Genomic DNA, 17,236 nt, shown 5'->3' with positions numbered 1-17,236 from the left:
CACAACAAATAAAAAGATGAATAAATATACAAAGAAAACATGAACCTAAGAAAAAAAGAAAACATGAAACACACTCTTAAATATAGAAGAATTTTGGGAACCAGCAGTTAGCGTAATGGCTATGTCGCTGGACTCCCACGTAGTCGACCGTGGTTCGCGTCCCGGACCTGGTGGCTTAAAACTCACGCCGGGTGCGTGTGCGTGCATGCCCAAGATCCTGAGAGGAGAATGGAGGAGAAGGGATTAAAATATATATATATATATATATATATATAGAGAGAGAGAGAGAGAGAGAGAGAAGCATTTTCAGGTATTACTGGAATAACCCTCTTTTCCACTTGGCACGATAAAGAATATATTGAGATTTCTGGAGACTATTCTGACATATCCCTAATGTGGATGATGAAGTGGAATTGTTTTAAACACATCTGTGAAGGAGATGCTAAGGTGTCAAATGATATATCCACCGTCAGTCTCACTGGTTCAGAGCTTTACTAACAGGGATGGTTTTTAAAATTTGTTTAGTTTTTGCTACAGGGTGTATGTGCTTGCCAGTGAGAGACAGAAACCGAAAAATCATCCCCTGGGGGGATGGCCACACTGCAATCCCTTCTCCACCATTCTCCTCTTGGGGTTTTGGGCACATACACACACATGCCCAGTGTGTTTTCCAAGCTGCTCAGTCTGGGACCCAAACCTCACAGTTGTCCATGTGGGGTCCAGCCACCTTAACCACCAACGTCCCCACCCTTCTAAGCAGGTTCCTTTGTTCTATGTCACCAGCATAGCAATGAATGACTAGTGTCTCTATCACATGTTCTATATATTCAGTTAAAAAGTAGAAAGTCCTTTTTATTTAACAAAATTATTTTATTTAACTTTATTTATTATTATTATTTTCCAGTTTTGATCAGAGAGAGAGAGAGCAAGCAAGTCACCAGGTCCAGGACTCGAGCCATGGTCATCCATGTGGAAGTCCAGTTTCTTTAACCACCACGCCACCTGCCAGCCCTAGAAAGGCCTTCTTAACTATTCTACTGTCATTGATGTATGGGTGAGAAGTCAAATAATCTTCTTTCAAAATTTTTAAGAACGGAAAAAAATCCATACAGATTTGGAATCGTTTTAGCTCTAATTGGGGACAAAAGACAAAGAGAATAACCTTGAAGTTTCTTTCTATTCATAAAGTGAAGTATTACTACAGGATGATTCCATTAATATGATATTCAAGAACAGGCAATACTGATCTGTGGTGACAGAAATCAAAAGAGTGGTTGTCACCTGAAGACACGGAGTTGACTGGAAAGAGACACAAAGGAACTTCCTGAAGTGATGACAAAGACACACCTTTCGATTTGGGTGACGGTTATACTGGAGTATACAAGCTGTCAAAACTCACCAAACAGTACTTTTTTCATTTTTTAGTTTTTGCTATAGGGCATGTGTGTTCCCCTGGGAAAGGGAGGGGGGAGAGGATGAGAGAGCAATAAAGGAAGAAATCACCCTCTGAGGGGATAGTCATACCACAACCCCTTCTCTTCCATTCTCCTATCAAATAGCACATTTTAAAATATATGAATTTTATTGATTATAAATCATATCTCACTTAAAAACAAACAAGCAAACAGATGTGAGACTAGCTCTGTAGCCTAGTGGTTAAGACAGCGGATCCCACATGGTCAACTGTGGTCTGAATCTTGACCCTGGCAGCTTGAAAAACACACCAGGCACCTGTGCATCTGTGCCCAAACTCCTGACAGGCTGAAAAAATGGAGGAAAAGGGATCATGGTATGACCATGCCCCACTGGGGGGTGCTTTTTCTGCCCCCCCCACCCCCAATCTCTGGTGAGCACACACACCATTTGAAAACAAAACAAAACAACAAAAGATGTCAGAGTCTTGGGGAGAGTTAACTTCATGTTTTTTTTTTTTTAAGACAGATTTTTGTTATAGGGCGTGTGCACTCACCAGAGAGACAGAAACATAGAGGCAGAGAGTGACAAATCACTCCCTAAGGGGGATAGTCACACCACAATCCCTTCTCTTCTATTCTCCTCCTGGGATCTTGGGCACTCACACACACGTGCCTGGCGTGGGTCTGGGACTTGAACCATAGTCGACCACGCAGGAGTCCAGTGACGTAACCAGTACGTCATCCTCTGGTTCAGAAAGTTAATGTTAAAAAAAAAAACAAATAAACAGGTATTACAACTCTTACGGAGCAGGCTAGGAGAAAGAAGGGAGCTAGTGTGATGTCAACGGCAGATACAGTTTTGCTGAACCAAAACCAACCAAAGGAAGAACTGTCCTGGCTTCTCCAAAACACACATGCAGATGCACCAGCAGTGCCATGTGGACAGAACGCCCAGCCCATCTGCTGCCACAGCCCTGAGTCAGCTCTGCCGCCAATGGACGGACACAGAGGTGGGGGAGACAGAGTGGTCCTAGGATCCTAGAGTAAAACTGTAGCAATTCACACCAGGCCATGGCTAGGCCTGCTAGCTCGAGAAGAGAGTGCCTGAGGAGAAAAACAGAGTTTCACCGAAATAAACTTGGAGTTATGAAGCAAGCAATGTAAGACTTTCACAGAAGGATGCCTCACCCCGTGCAAACCCACCATTATTGGCCTTCCCTTCGGCACGCTGGTGGTGCCATATACCAGCCCCTGGACCATGCTCGTAACTCTGGCTACCCTGAACACATTCAGTTACTGGTGCAGAAATAATAGGCTGTCTATGCTTCCCTCGGATTCTCACTGGCCTCTAGTTGACACATGGTAAACACTGGTAAATGCCTCAAGCGACTGGATGAATGGAATATTTTTCAGTCTGACAAATGATTTTCACGCAAAACCTCATAGTCTCTGCTTTTCCTTACCAACCATAAAGAGTTTCCTGTAATTCTAAGTCAATAGCCCTAAAATGAAATTCTCTGGGAAGTACGGCATCAAAACCATCTTAATTTTTCTTATTTGGTGCTCTAGGCTAGGATTTTCAAGTGCCAAGTAGTTTAGAAAACAGACACAAAGATTTTCACTGACAAAAGACATTCTATGACAACAAAACCTTCCCTGTTGTAATTCCATTTATGGATTTAAACGGCCTCTAGATCCCTCAGGGATTATGGTCCATTTCAAGGCTCTATAATCTATTACTCAGATTTTCTGTTTAGGTATCTCATAATTCCCCAAAGGAACTTTCCTATGTTTACTCCTCAAGTCTCCAAAAGCCTTTCCAAGCCCTTTAAAGAAGCTAAGTGTGTTATTTGTGCATACACACACACACACACACAGACTTCTGCCCCAAAGAAACTCCATGGGTTGTTTACACATGACACAGCTCATTGCTTTTGAGGGAGTCCCAGTAGGTAATTCTCACCTATGTCACCATTAGTCATTAAGGACATTGCTTTTGAAAGGCTATTATCAATTGTTTGGGATCTTGACTAAAACATAGGCAGATCAGCAACAAGATATCATTTCTATCTCTTCTGCTAAAAATGAGTTAGTTGTCAATTTTCAGTAATGAGTTATTAAACCTATTTTGAGAACACACCTCCAACAAACTATAAAAAGAATTTTTTAAACATAATTTCCAATAGAAATGCATGTGTATTTCAATTAATTCAGTTATAAACAAATTCCTTCCTTCCTGCAAAACAGAACTAAAAAGAAAGCCACCAGCTTCTGTCATTGATGAATGCCTTATAGGGAGCCTGGAATACCTTCAGGAAAGCTGAAGGCCTTTCTTTACAGAGAAGAGCTAGAAGTCAGGCCTTAAGAGGTCAGCATACTATTAGAAGCCAAGATTTCACCCTATTTCAAAGTCAAGTACATGAATATGGACTGTCTGATATTTTACTTTCTCCACATTTATGTTTTTCTCTAGAAGTGTAGATCCATAAGAGAAAGGGTATCACCTCACTTTTCTTCTAAAAGATTTCAAAGCACTTTATACAATCCAATAATTTACCACTAGAGGAAAAAAACAAAGAGCCTTCACCTGTATTAAAGGTGGGCAGCAGGCATAGAAAAATGTGGGAAACTTGTTCAAGAGCCTGGGCATTGTTACACCACATGAGAATACATAATAGTACCACCAGCCAACCCCTGCCGCATCTCTGGGAACAGCTATTTCCAGACTCCCTCTCAACCCAAATCTGCAAAGGGCCTTCTCTCTTCTATTCAAACTGTATACACAGGAGTGAGGCTGAGCCCTAAAGGAACATGCTTCACTGACTTGTCACTTACCAGTGTTTCTTTGACCTCTTCAGAGCCATCGGTTTCATCTTCCTGGAAAGGAAAGAGGAAGAAAAATAAGAGGATCACTCTCACAGATATCTAGAAAGTAACAAGGTCAGTTCTCATCAATTACATCCTGTCATTTTGAACACAGGCTATGAGAGTTGTCTGCCAAGTGATGCTCTGTCATTGCTGCTTTTAACAACCAACACACAAGGCAAATTAGGAACGTCACCTCTAGTCAAAATGTCTCATCAACCATAGCTGGAGAGGGGCATCCTTCAGAAAAACAGACTTGATTTCCTCTCTGTCAATTTTACCTTTTTGGTCCCATAACAATATGATAGTTTATCTAATGAATTCTTATTTTCTTTCCCCCCTTTTTTTTTTTTTAAAGGTTTCTGCCATAGGCTGCCAGCACTTGCCAGAGACAATGAGAGGGACAGTGAAAAATCACCTCCTAATGGAGGAGAAGGGCCATCTGTGATCCTATCCCTTCTCCTCCTGGGATTTTAGACATGCATGCACATGTCCCTGGTGTGATTTTTAAGCTGCCAGTTCCAGGACATGAACTGTGGTCAGCTATGTGGGAGTCTAGCACTTTAAAATGAAAAGTTTCTAAAAGATGACTATTTCTGTCTCATTTCTTGTCTCACAAAATGGTATACATAATTTTCAAATGAGTTACTGGTAATCAAGAGACCTCTTGTTCAAGTTATTGATCACTTGATATTTAAAATACCAGTACTAAGGTTGAATGAGAAGGCTATAGAGCAAGATATGAAAGAGGGTGAATTAAAGCACTGAAATAGATATTTGCAGTGTGCAAGCACTGGAGCACCTATTGCTCATTTTAAAGCCAATGTTAATCTGTTTTACGTTATTTGTTCCTTTTTTTCTTCCAAAAGAGAAAAACTGAGTCAAATGAACTTATGTTACTTACAGATTTTAACTTCCTTGAAATTTTTATGTCTCTTCTAAAGTATTTAGTTGGGACCTCTGCTTATATAAGGTATTGCAATATTGTTAATTTAACTATATGACTTTCAGGGACTATTAAGAGTACTGTTAAAACCTGGCAAGCTTGGGACCAGCAGGTGGTGAGGTGGTTAAAGAGCTGGACACTTCCACATGGCCCACTATGGTTCGAGTCTTGGACCTGGTGGCTTGTTTTCTCACTTTCTCTCTCTCTGGTCAGATTAAAATTAAAACAAACAAACAAATAAATGAATAAATTATAAAATTAAATAAAAATTATTAAAAAAAAAACCTGACAAGTTTATTTACTTGTCATATTTATTTATATGGTTACTGTAAATTATTTACTAAGTGTCTACTGCGTACTTAGCACTGTTCTTGGCACTGGCAACTGGCAAGAACATGCCAGACGAGTCCCACACTAGTTGAGCCTTTGTCTCTTTTCATCTGTAACAGTTTTATTTTTTTTTTTAGAGAGATATTTTTGCTCTAGGATACATGTGCTCACCAGAGACAGAGAGAGATAGAACGCGAAAAATCACACCCCGGGGGAAGGCCACACTGCAATCCCTTCTCCTCCATTCTCCTCTTAGGATTTTGGGCACATACGCACACGTGGCTGGCATGAGTTTTAAGCCACAGGGTTTAGGACTCAAATTGTAGTTGACTATGTGGGAGTCCAACGACGTGCCATTACACAATCTGCTGGCCCCATGTAATACTTCTTGACAACCTGCAAGATGCACGGCACCATGTGGGACTCCTCTTTCTGAACTCAACAGAGAAGACGGCAGCAAAGGGTACCATGAAATGCCCACAGAGACCAATCCACTTACATCCTTTGTCCAGAAGTTGATGCCCGTGCCTCTTCGCCGTTCCTTGGGCCGCCTCCTCTCTCGGATGGACAGCCTATTAGAGGACTGATCCTCCAAATCTGCTTCTTCACTCTCTGGCCACAGGAAAACAAAGTATGGATCTTAAGAATTTGGATCATGTGCACTGGGAAGCAGCTTGCATTTTCGAAGCCCTACGTACCGTTTTTGTCCATGTCCTTTGCGGCTGTGGTGTCTGTGGTGGTCTCTGAACTCTCAGAAGTGGGGACTGAAGGTCTACTTGTCCACAGCAGATGTGAGCTGGTATATAGTGAGGGTCTTGATGCAGAAGGAGACACAGGTGTGGTGGGTTTGTCTGGCTGAGCTGGACACCTCAGGCGACGATAGACAGGCTGGAAATAATCCACAGGATGAGATGTCAGAGGTCAGACCCCCCCAAAGAAAATGAATAGGTTTATTCAAAATGGGATTTTCCATAGTAAGAGAGTTATTTGTAGCTGCTGCTCAATAAGTAGCTATTGAGGCCCAGCCTCCAAGGCACAGGTAGTGGTCTGCTGAGCTGTAGCACTGGAAACCACATGGCCCATGGCGGAATCGGGCCTCTGGTCCACATGAAACATGCAGCGTGTACACGGCTGCCCAAGATCCTGACAAGCTGGAAGGCTGGGGGAAGGAGATGCGGTGTGACAAGATCCTGTTAAGGGTGCTGCCTGTCTCTCTGACTCTCTCATGTACGCACATGTGTGCTCTCTATCATGAATAAAATAGATTTAAGTAGACAGACAGCTACTGAGTTGACTAAAGTAGTTAATTAGCCAGAAGAAAACATCTTCTAGACCCCTACTGTGCAAGTACCAACACATGCCTAGCAGTCCAGGCAAATTATTCCTAAACTGCTGAAGGACATCCGAAAGCATCAACCACAGTAACAAAAGTGTATCTGATATTGGAATGAAATGGAAAAAATAATGGCCTTTTTAAGATAGAGTACTGAAAAGCATGGTTTATATGGGAAAATAAAAAGCTTGGGAATATAAAGAAGCAGAATGTAGAAGTCATCTGAGGACAAACCAATCTGGACATGCTACTAATTACTGAATATTCTACTAAACTTCCACAACCTGGCTCATTGAAATTTTAAAAAACATTTCCATTTTCCCCTTGGAATATTTTCCTCCTTGAGAGTTAGGACAGAAGAGCCTGACAATAAACCTTCACTTGGTTTACTGAAAAAGCAGAGACAGGTAAATTTTTACTACACATTAAGTTTGTAAGTTTACACAATCTTTCTTAGTTTACAAATTATAGAAACAGAAGCAATAAAGTACAGCAAGCTTTGGAATTTTAAAAAATGTGGTTCAACTTCTAATTTACTAGCTGAGTGGCCTTGAGTAAGTTACTTAATATATCTGGGCCTCAGCCTTCTGATCTACAAAACAGGGATCATACATTCCTCAGAGAGGATTGCGAGGATTAAATGAAATAATGTGAATTAGGTGCTTATAACAACACTTGGTAATAAATACTCAAGAAGTAGTGGCTTAAAACAAATAAAATACACAACAGAATCTTAATGTAAGGTAGCTATTCAGAGAGTAAAAAGGGGATTCCTTTCCATTTGACTATCGTGATCATAAACTTTATCAGTTCAAACCGGGACACCTTTGATAATAAAAAGGAGTGGTAATGGTAATACACAGAGAGGACAGTTGTGACTGGAATCGTCTTATAACTAGGAGTGACGCTTGCCCTTTTAGCACAGTGTGTGCCAGTGAAAATGAGCTCACCTCTTCATCTGCTGGCCCTCCCAGGCTGCTGGCCCTCCCCAGGTTCTTTGCTGGGGCTGCTGAGGGCTCATGCTCCTCAGTGCTTCCCTCAAGTCCCTCTAGTGGAGGAGTGGAACAGAAATCAAATGTCTGCCCTAACAAGGATGCCCAGGGTTGCTCTGTAAGCTCTGAGGTTTGCAGGAGTTTGGAGAACGATACACTAGCAGTTAAGGGTGCAGGCTGTGCAGTCGGACTGACTACGTCCAAATCTTGCTTAACTATTTTTTTCCCCTCAGAGGATGGAAGTGGGGGGGCAACCTCCCAGTGGGGTGTGGTCATACCTTCTCCTACATTTCGTCATGATGTTGGGTAGACATGCACAAGCATCTGACATGTGTCTTGAGCTGCCAGGGCTGGGATCTGAACTGTGAGGTCTGCCACACGAAATTCAGTTCCCTTAACCATTAGGCTGTGGGGAGGCCCACTGAACTACTTCTTAGCTATGTGAAATGCTGGGCAAGTTACTTGACCTGTGACACTATTTTCTCAAACATAAAATATGAAGAGTATTATCTACCTCTGAGAGTTGTTTTGAGGGTTAAATGAATTAATGCATATGAAATACTTACAATAGTGTCTGGCATAAAGTAAACCCTCAAAAATCTTTATATTTTTATTTGTGCTTCATTATACTCTTATCTCTCTTAGAACAGAAAGACATTTACTCAAAAGCATTAATTAACTCTCAGAGGTAAAATACAGTCACTTAAAGAAGGACACCTTAGTCTTTCAGTTATACAGATTTGCAACTACAAACAGCTAGAAACAGTGCTTTCTATGAGTTGTCCACTGCAAGGTGGAATACAATACTTGAATTATCAGTCAGGAAAAGATTCCCCAAAAGAATCACCCTGCTTTTAGCACAGTGCATGCCAGGGAAAATGAGCTCACCTCTTCACTTGGACTCCGGCCCCAGGGTTGCTGGTCCTCCCCGGCTTCCTTTGCTGGGGCTGCTGAGGACTCATGCTCCTCAGTGCTTCCTTCAAGTCCTGCAGCGTCTTGGGGCTTCTCACTGAGCTGCTCTTGAGCTTGCCTCTCAGCCCTCGACCGGCTGAAAGTCCTTTCTGCTTCTTGAAGGTCCGTCAGGGTAACACCCTAGGAGAGTATCACTAGATCAGGACAGTTTCACGTTAACTGTGGGATCACTCTTGATGAGTGAGCAGGGAACTCCCCCAAAGATCTCACAGTTAGTAAATCCCAAATGAAGCTCCCAAATGCATAATGAGGCCATTTCAAGCAATCCATGCTTAAAATAAGCACCTCAGTGTGCAAAGAACCCAGGGCTGGGTCGAGGTACATTTTGAATGTAATACTTCAGCTTTTTCAATTTGATCTCCAGAAAATAGGTCAACATTGATGTCTGCCTGTTATGGATGTACTTCTTCCATACCAAACAGCTCTCGACATCTTTATTTGAAATCTCCCTACCCTCCCAAGATCAAATGGTTACCAACAGAGATTCTCTGAACAGCAGATACTGGGAAAACTTCATTTTACTCATAAAAAGAAAAACTAGGCTCAAAAAAGGGGAAAATTCAGAGTCAGGCTAGAATGACAATGACCCCAACACCAAAACCCTAGACTAGCTTCTCTCTAACATCCTTTCCCAAGTAACTCTATATTATACAGAGATGTTCTAACCATTCATACCCCCTCCTCCTGCCCCCACCATGGTCGCAAAGCAGCAGGACAGAAGAAATGCAAATGATGAGACATCTGCAAGAGAACAGAGAAAAGGAGCTGGGGAGAGAATGAGCTGATTCCAACTCAAGGAGTTAAGTGCTCAAATCCTTGGGAGAGAAGTTCCAAAGCTGGAAGGTAGTTGATCATATACAGCTATGGCTTACATGTGCCCCCCAAAAGGCAAGTGTTGGAAACTTAATCCACTATGCAACACCTTTAAGAGGTGATTAGGCCTTGACAGCTCTGCCCGCAGGAAGGATTAATGCTATTGTCTCAGGAGGAGGCTGGTTACCATGGGGATCCGCTCCTGATGAAAGGATGAGTTTGGTCCCCTTCTCTTCTCCTCAGTTAATGTGAAACTACTGATTCTGTGATACTCTCCTAGGGTCTCTCTCTCCCTTGCACCCATGCACTCTCTCTTGCCCTTCTGTCTAAAGCAGAAGAATGCTTCTGCCAAATTCTGGCTCCTCAATATCGGACTGTCCAGCCTCCAGAAGTGTACGGAATAAATGATCTGTTCTTTATAAGAGAGGACTTCAGAAAGTTTGTAGAAAAGTAGAATTAGAGTACATGTTTATTTCGGTGTAAAAACATTTTTGAAGTGCATGTATTTTTTCATAATATACATTCTTCATAAACGTTTTGAAGACCCTTCATAAATTACTCAGTTGCAGGTATTCTGTCATTAGCAGCACGGAAGGGACTAGGACAAGGTACCATATCCACAAGTTGCTTTTTTAGACCATTAATTAATTAATTCTCTTACTAAAGAATTAAGTGTCTTTAGGCACTGGAATTATAAGGATAAATGAAATGATTCCTGTTAAGAACCTTCTAATCTAGTGGAAAAGACATAAGAAAACCAATGAATATAGTGAGAGAATGTCAGTATTAAGAGAGAGACATAGAATGAATACAGAAGAGGTACACCTAGCACCAGGTTTTAAAGAGTTAAAAAAAGAGAGAGCAAGCGAGCGAGCAAGTGAGCTTGAGGAGATGAGGAGGGGGAGGCATGATAGGTAGAAGGAACTGTGCAGAGAGACAAGAGAGGTCGAGATGATTCGGGAATCTGTAGATAATCTCACAAAGGTGAAGCGCACACACACAACAGTTAGAAGGCTGAACGGGCAGAGTGGAGAAAGAAAATGGCCAGATTTAAGAGTGTAGGCAGAGGCTAGGTAACGAAAGACCCCATGAGGGCAGATTCGGTGGCAGAGTAGTAACGTACTGCTCAAGCAATGCTGGGTCCATAAAGAACACAGGTTCAGTTCCCAGTTCAACCTGCACACATTGGGTGTGTGGGCCCACGATCCTGGCTGGCTGGGAAGGGGTGGAGAGGATTCTAGTGTTAGGCTCCACTAAGGTCTTGTCTTTCTATTTAATGAAAGAAATAAATTTAAACAAACTAAAACTCCAACAAAAAGATCTCATATGACACGCAAAGGAGCTTAGTTTTACCTTCAAGATAGTTATTTTTTTTTGGGGGGAGGAGTAAGGAATTGTTTTGAGAATCTCATGAAGAACAGTAAGAATCTAATAAAACCTCCTCAAAAGTTGGGGCCAGCAGGTGGTGTGGTGGTTAAGGCAATGGATTCCCACGTGGCCAGCTGCGGTTTAAGTCCTGGACCTTGAGGCTTGCCTTCTCATTTTCCCTTTCTCTCTCTGTCTCTCTGGTTAAATTTTTTAAAATAACAAAAAAATTAATACATAAATCTTTTTAAAAAATCTTCTCGAAAGTTATGTATGTTTCAGTAGTTCAAAAACCTTCAAGTTCTAACATGGACCTGCACTCCTCTACTGATTCTTTCCTACAAGACAGTTGTGTGTCTCAGTTTCTCTCATCATCAATTCTATGTCCTCGTCAAGCTACTTCCCTATCTTTTCCCATCCCTTCATAAACAAACTTGAAATCATTCCCGAGTAGCTTATATTTCCTTGCTACTCATCTATACATTCAACAAATATATTTTGATTCATTATTTCCTCTCTCCTGGGAAGAATGATGAGCAAAAATACAGTTAATCTTCTACTTCATACCCATTAGGGTGGTTATTATAAAAACAAAACAAAAAAAACACCTAAAAAAACAGGGTGAGTAGGTGACATGGTGGCTAAGGTAGCTTGAATCCCATGTGGCCATGCATGCAGTTTGAGTCCTGGACACGCTTATAAAACACTCCAGGTGCATGTGCATGCACGCTCGAAATCCTGAGAGAATGGTGAAGGGATTGTAGAGTGGCCATCTCTCCTGGGAGGTGCTCTCTCTCTTTCTCTCTCTCTCTCTGTCTCTCTCCAGTGAGTATATATATCTGCTGGCAAAAAAAACAAAAACAGAAAACAAAAAGGACTGGCAAGGAGGTGGGAATATTAGAACCTGTTGGAGACAGAAACCAGCCCAGACCTGAGAGATGGCCAGAAGGAAAGAATGGAAGAGGGAGTCGAAGGCAACCTCATTCCCTGATGGAATGCCGCAGTGACTGCATGGTCAACTGGATGGAGCTCCAGGCATGGGCTGTGTCTCAACCGGATGGAGCTCCAGGCATGAGCTGTGTCTCAAGATGTTGAACGACATTCCACAAGCCAAGATGCTGTCTAAATACTAAATTAATGATAGCTATCGACCTTGTGCCAGGATTATAACCTACAAAAAAAGTCATGTATATTGTACATTATTCCTTATAGCTAAACTCACCCACTGCTTATCTGATTTAATTTGGAATCAACGGGCTCCGCGCTGGCACAATTTTTGCTTTTGCTCTAAGAGAGCTTTAGCCTCCTGCTTTAATCTTTTCCTCCTCTCTTTTCTCAGTCCTTTGTGACACCCTACCTTCAAGCCCTGAATTTCTCACATCTGGCGACTGAACGGGGACATGAAAGTGGAAGGGCTGTAAGAAGTAAAGAACATTTTTCAAGTGTCAGAGGACGGAAGGGATTCCTGAGTCACAGTAACTCGGCCTTTGGGGTTCAGTGCAGGGTAAGGATGAGAAATACTTCTAAGAATGAATCTTATATGCAAATATTACAGACTCTACTCAAGAGCTCTAGGAGTAAGGTAAAAAAGACTACTTTTGAAGAACTTTTTGATTTGATCAGTAAACACTGCTATTGGTTTACTCCCTCTGAAAAAAAATGCTCTCACTTATAAACAGTGGAAAGTAGTTATTCGAGCATTGAGGCGGGCTAATCAGCAAGGCGAAACTGTTCCTTTACCTGTATGGTCCCTATGTAATTTCATCTTTTTAACTTCAGAATCTGGGGGAGAAACTCCATCTAATAAGCTGGAATCAAACAGAGAGAGAGAACAGATAGATTCCCTGGAGAATGAAGTTTCCGGGTTAGAGAGTCTACCACCTACAAAAGAGAAATTCTCTCCCCACCTAAAGAATGGAGGTCTTCTAAAGAGCGTCCTCCTAAGAATTCAGCTGCTGGCTCAGTTTCACACCCCGTACAGCTTGACGCTCCACAATATGAAAATTATAAAAAAAAAAAAATACATAAGCAAACTTCTATAAAGCCGATGGTTTCTCTATTTTCTTCTAATTCTTTTTATGCTACTTCTGCTAAGACTGGTACTATCCCTCATTCTCCTATGATACAAACCCCTTTTCTCTTACTCAGCTTAAACGGATTAAAACTGATTTGCGTAATTGTTTTTCTGACAGTCCTGATAAATAAATGGCTGGATTTCAACATGTTTCTTTGGCTTTTGAGCAGATACTATGCAAGAAAAACTCAAGACCTGCACTTTTATGGGGTTAAAATGTCAGGAGTTGTTAGTTCCAAAGATCCTTTGTTTGCCAAAAGTATTCAAGGTCATTTAAAAACTGTCTTCTTTCTAACAAAGCCTAAGGTAAGAAGTATCTAAGGTTTAAGCTCCAAACTTCTATTAAGGAAAAAAAAAAGTATGAAGAACTTTCCAAAAGATTATGAGACTTTCTGTTGGTGTGTGTATGTTCATATATGTTATGTGTTGTATGTCATGTGTCTATGTAATAAAAGTCCTTACAGAATTCCATTCAATTTGGTTAATAAATAAGAGTGCTCATACAAATTAATCTAAAAGCGTTCCAAGTTTATGTGACTAAATCTTTGACAAATAGCCAGCTTCCAATATGATTTTAAAAATAATTATAAAAATAAACGAATAAAAAGGGTTAAGAAGTGAAGATCTTCATGATTTCCAACATATATTTTGCCCAAGATTCTATTAGTCAGGCAATATCATGGGGTTATCTGGCATTTACATCTTATGTTGTGTATGTTTTAATGGGGTTAGTTTAATAAAACATCTGGCATTTACATCTTATGTTGTGTATGTTACATGATAAATATTTAACTAACAGGAAAAATGAATTAATGACTAGACTTCCTTTTGGTATTTGTAAGTAATCAATTAATAATAATTAAGGGAAATTTAAATAGTTATAAATGGGGTATTTACAAGTAAGTTTTCAGATCATCTGAGATCTTAAAGTTGTGCCTAATAAAATAATAAGGGTTCATAAAATGTCTAAGTCACCTTTTTTTTTTTTTGGAGAGGTTTTTGCTATAGGGTGTGTGAGCTTGCCAGAAAGAGAGAGAGACAGTGACAGAAAGTGAGAAATCCCCCACCCCCAGGGCGATGGCCACACTGCAATCGCTCCTCCTCCATTCTCCTCTCGGGATCTTGGGCACGGTAGCCACCAGGTCTGAGACTCGAACCGTTGTCGACTACATAGGAGTTCAGTGACCGAGCCATTACGCTATCTGAGGGTCCCAATGTCTAAATCATCTTTAAGTAAGGTAATATGCTTTGACTAACACGAAGTTTAAATATTTCTGTTGTCAGCCTTTAAATTTTACAAAAATAAAAGATCTGGATTAACTCTATTAAGAAGATTGTTCTGTTCTACATTGGGACAATTTGTTAAATTGTTTTTTCCTGTTTATAAAATACATGTTCATGACAGTTTCTAAATGACAAAGCTGGGTAATTTGAGAAACATGCCGAGGTGAATCAGGAGGTGTACCTGCTAATCCTTCCTATGGGAGTGTCACAGACTAGAACCCTATGGGTTCTGCTCATCTAAAAGCTTCACTACAAGATCTGAGATGAAATGCTTGCTCCCAATCTATCAGAACCTCTGCTAACGGCACTACTGTTCAGCATGGTGGCGGAAAGTCTCCCCCAAGCTCTGTTACCTTTTGGACCAAATTTAGAAATTTGTCGCTGCCCTCCACCCTCTTTATGCTTGGACAGGCACAGATCATAAAAATACCAGAGATAATCACTCTGATCTTCAAGTTAATGATACTCCTTTTCTTCAAGCTTGTGTCAGATTGCCATATCTTCTTTTAAAAGGTCCTATTACTTGGAATGAATTTGAATCTCTAGTATCTTGTTCTAATTGCACTCTCTATACATATCTTAATTCTTCAATTCCACTTAACCAATCATATGAAAACACCTATTGTTTTAAAAGCTCGAACCAGAATTTGGCTTCCAGTTCAGATACACTGCCTATGGTAACATTCTCTGAGATGGACATCATAAATGACTCCTTAAGTCGAATACTTAAATGGACTAAACAATTTATTGGACTTTTAATTGCTACTATTATGGGACTTACTGCTATCACTGCTGCAGCTCCTACAGCTGGTGTTGCACTGCATCGAACAACCCAGGCCGCCAAATTTGTTCAGAAATGGCATGAGAACTCTAACCAGTTTTGGACCACTCAGCGATTGATTGACTGATTGATTGATTGATTGTCATCTTGCCTCTGAAGCTGCAGATCTTCAACAAGCAAGAAGTTTTATTAGGAGACCAACTTGTTAGCTTATAAAAACAATTAGCTTTAAAATGTGATAGGAATGTTTCTTCTTTTTGTATGTAATGTTTCTTCTTTTTGTAATATAACTCCTTTACATTATCATTGTACTCATTTTCCTTGGATTAATATCCAAAACACTTACTAGGCCAGTGTAATTTAACCTTAGATGTTCAAGCAATACAAAGTGAAATTTATAATGCTTTTAAAGATAATTTACAACAACTTTCTGGTTCTCAAATTCTTGAAAGTATTGCTGATGGATTGAGTCAGTTCAAATCCTTTAAAACAGTTCAAATTTTTTGGGTCCACTTCTTGAATTTTTATTAATCCTAGTACTTTGTTCTTTTCCTCTTTTATGTATAGTCTGGCAACGCAGATGATGAGCCACAGCTCATGCAGCCCAATGAGACGCCCTCTACACAGTAACGCTACGTAAGATTCATCATAAACAAAAAGGGGGAAATGTTGGGAGATAGAAACCAGCCCAGGCCTGAGAGAAAGACAGAAGGGAAGAATGCAGGAGGGAGTTTAAGGCAACCCCATTCCTGGATGGAGAGAAGCAGGGACTGCATGGTCAACTTGATGAAGATCTATGGGCGGTGTCTCAAGATGTTGAACGACATGCTACAAGATGTTGTCTAAATACTAAGTTAATGATAGCTATCGACCTTGTGCCAGGAATACGACCTACAAAGAATGTCATGTATTTTGTACATTATTCTCTATAGGTAAACTCACCCACTGCTTATCTGATTTCATTTGGAATAAACGGACTCTGCTCTGGTGCAGTTTTGCTTCTGCTCCAAGAGAACTTTAGCCCTCTGCCTTAACCTTTTCCTCGTCTCTTCTCTCAGTGCTTCACGACACCCTACCTTCAAGCCCTGAATTTCTCACAAGAACCTTTGTGCACTGCTGAAAGGAATGTAAAACAACATAGCTACTATGAAATACAGAATGGCAGTTCCCCCCAAAATTAAAAACAGAATTATCATATGATTTAGTAAATTCCATTTGAGTATAGTATATACTCAAAAGAATTGAAAGTAAAGTCTGGAAGATACTATTTTTAGAATTTAATTTAATTAATTAATTTATTTTAATTTGACTAGAGAGGAACAGAGCGAGTGAGAGAGCGAGCGAGAGAGAGAAAGTGAGAAAGCAAGCTGCCAGGTCTGGGACTCGAACTGCAGTTGGCCATGTGGGAGTCCAGTGCCCTTAACCACCACACTACCTGCTGGCTCCAGGAAGATACATTTTTATACCTTGGCTCATAGCAACATTATTCACAATAGTCAGAAGGTGGAATCAATCCAAGTGTCTGACAGATGAATGGATAAATAAATTCGGTATATACATACAATGGAGTGTTATTCAGCCTTAAAAATAAAGGAAACAGACACATGCTATAATATGTTTTTATTTATTCATTTATTCATTTAAGTTTTTTGTTATAGGGCATGTGTGCTTGCTGGAAAGAGAAAGAGAGAAAGAGAAGGAAAGTGACAAATCACTGCTCCCCCACAGGGGATGACCATATGCAATCCCTTCTTCATTTTCCTCTTGGGATTTTGGGCACACATGCAAACATGCCTAGCATGTTCCTGAAGCAGCCAGGTTCAGGACACAAACTACTCAGCTAAGGATGTGGGATCCAGTTGCCTTAACCACCAGAATACCAGCTGGCCCTGTTTTTATATTTTTATTGCCAGAGAGAAAAAGAGAGAGATATAGAGAACATCTCCCAATGGGGCACAGTCAAACCTTTTTCCTCCATCCCATCAGGATTTGGAGCATGTACATATGAGCCTGGCATGGTTTTTTTTTTTTTTTTTTTTTTTTGAGGGGTTTTTGTCTCTGGGGGG

General features: G+C 40.7%; 1 protein-coding gene across 1 annotated transcript in view; it reads right to left on the bottom strand.

The window, feature by feature from the left end:
• Nucleotides 1–17,236, bottom strand: part of PPP1R12B (protein phosphatase 1 regulatory subunit 12B) — a gene marked incomplete in the record, with an annotated part of 227,306 nt that overhangs the window by 91,717 nt on the left and 118,353 nt on the right. Inside the window, 4 exon segments of the mRNA XM_006159146.2 lie at nucleotides 4,251–4,292; nucleotides 6,056–6,168; nucleotides 6,255–6,444; nucleotides 8,770–8,973. Coding sequence (XP_006159208.2) covers nucleotides 4,251–4,292; nucleotides 6,056–6,168; nucleotides 6,255–6,444; nucleotides 8,770–8,973 — 549 coding nt within the window.

Source organism: Tupaia chinensis, unplaced genomic scaffold (assembly GCF_000334495.1).
Source record: "Tupaia chinensis unplaced genomic scaffold, TupChi_1.0 Scaffold000627_1, whole genome shotgun sequence".
Classification (NCBI taxonomy): domain Eukaryota; kingdom Metazoa; phylum Chordata; class Mammalia; order Scandentia; family Tupaiidae; genus Tupaia; species Tupaia belangeri.
This window is presented reverse-complemented; position numbering and strand designations above follow the sequence as displayed.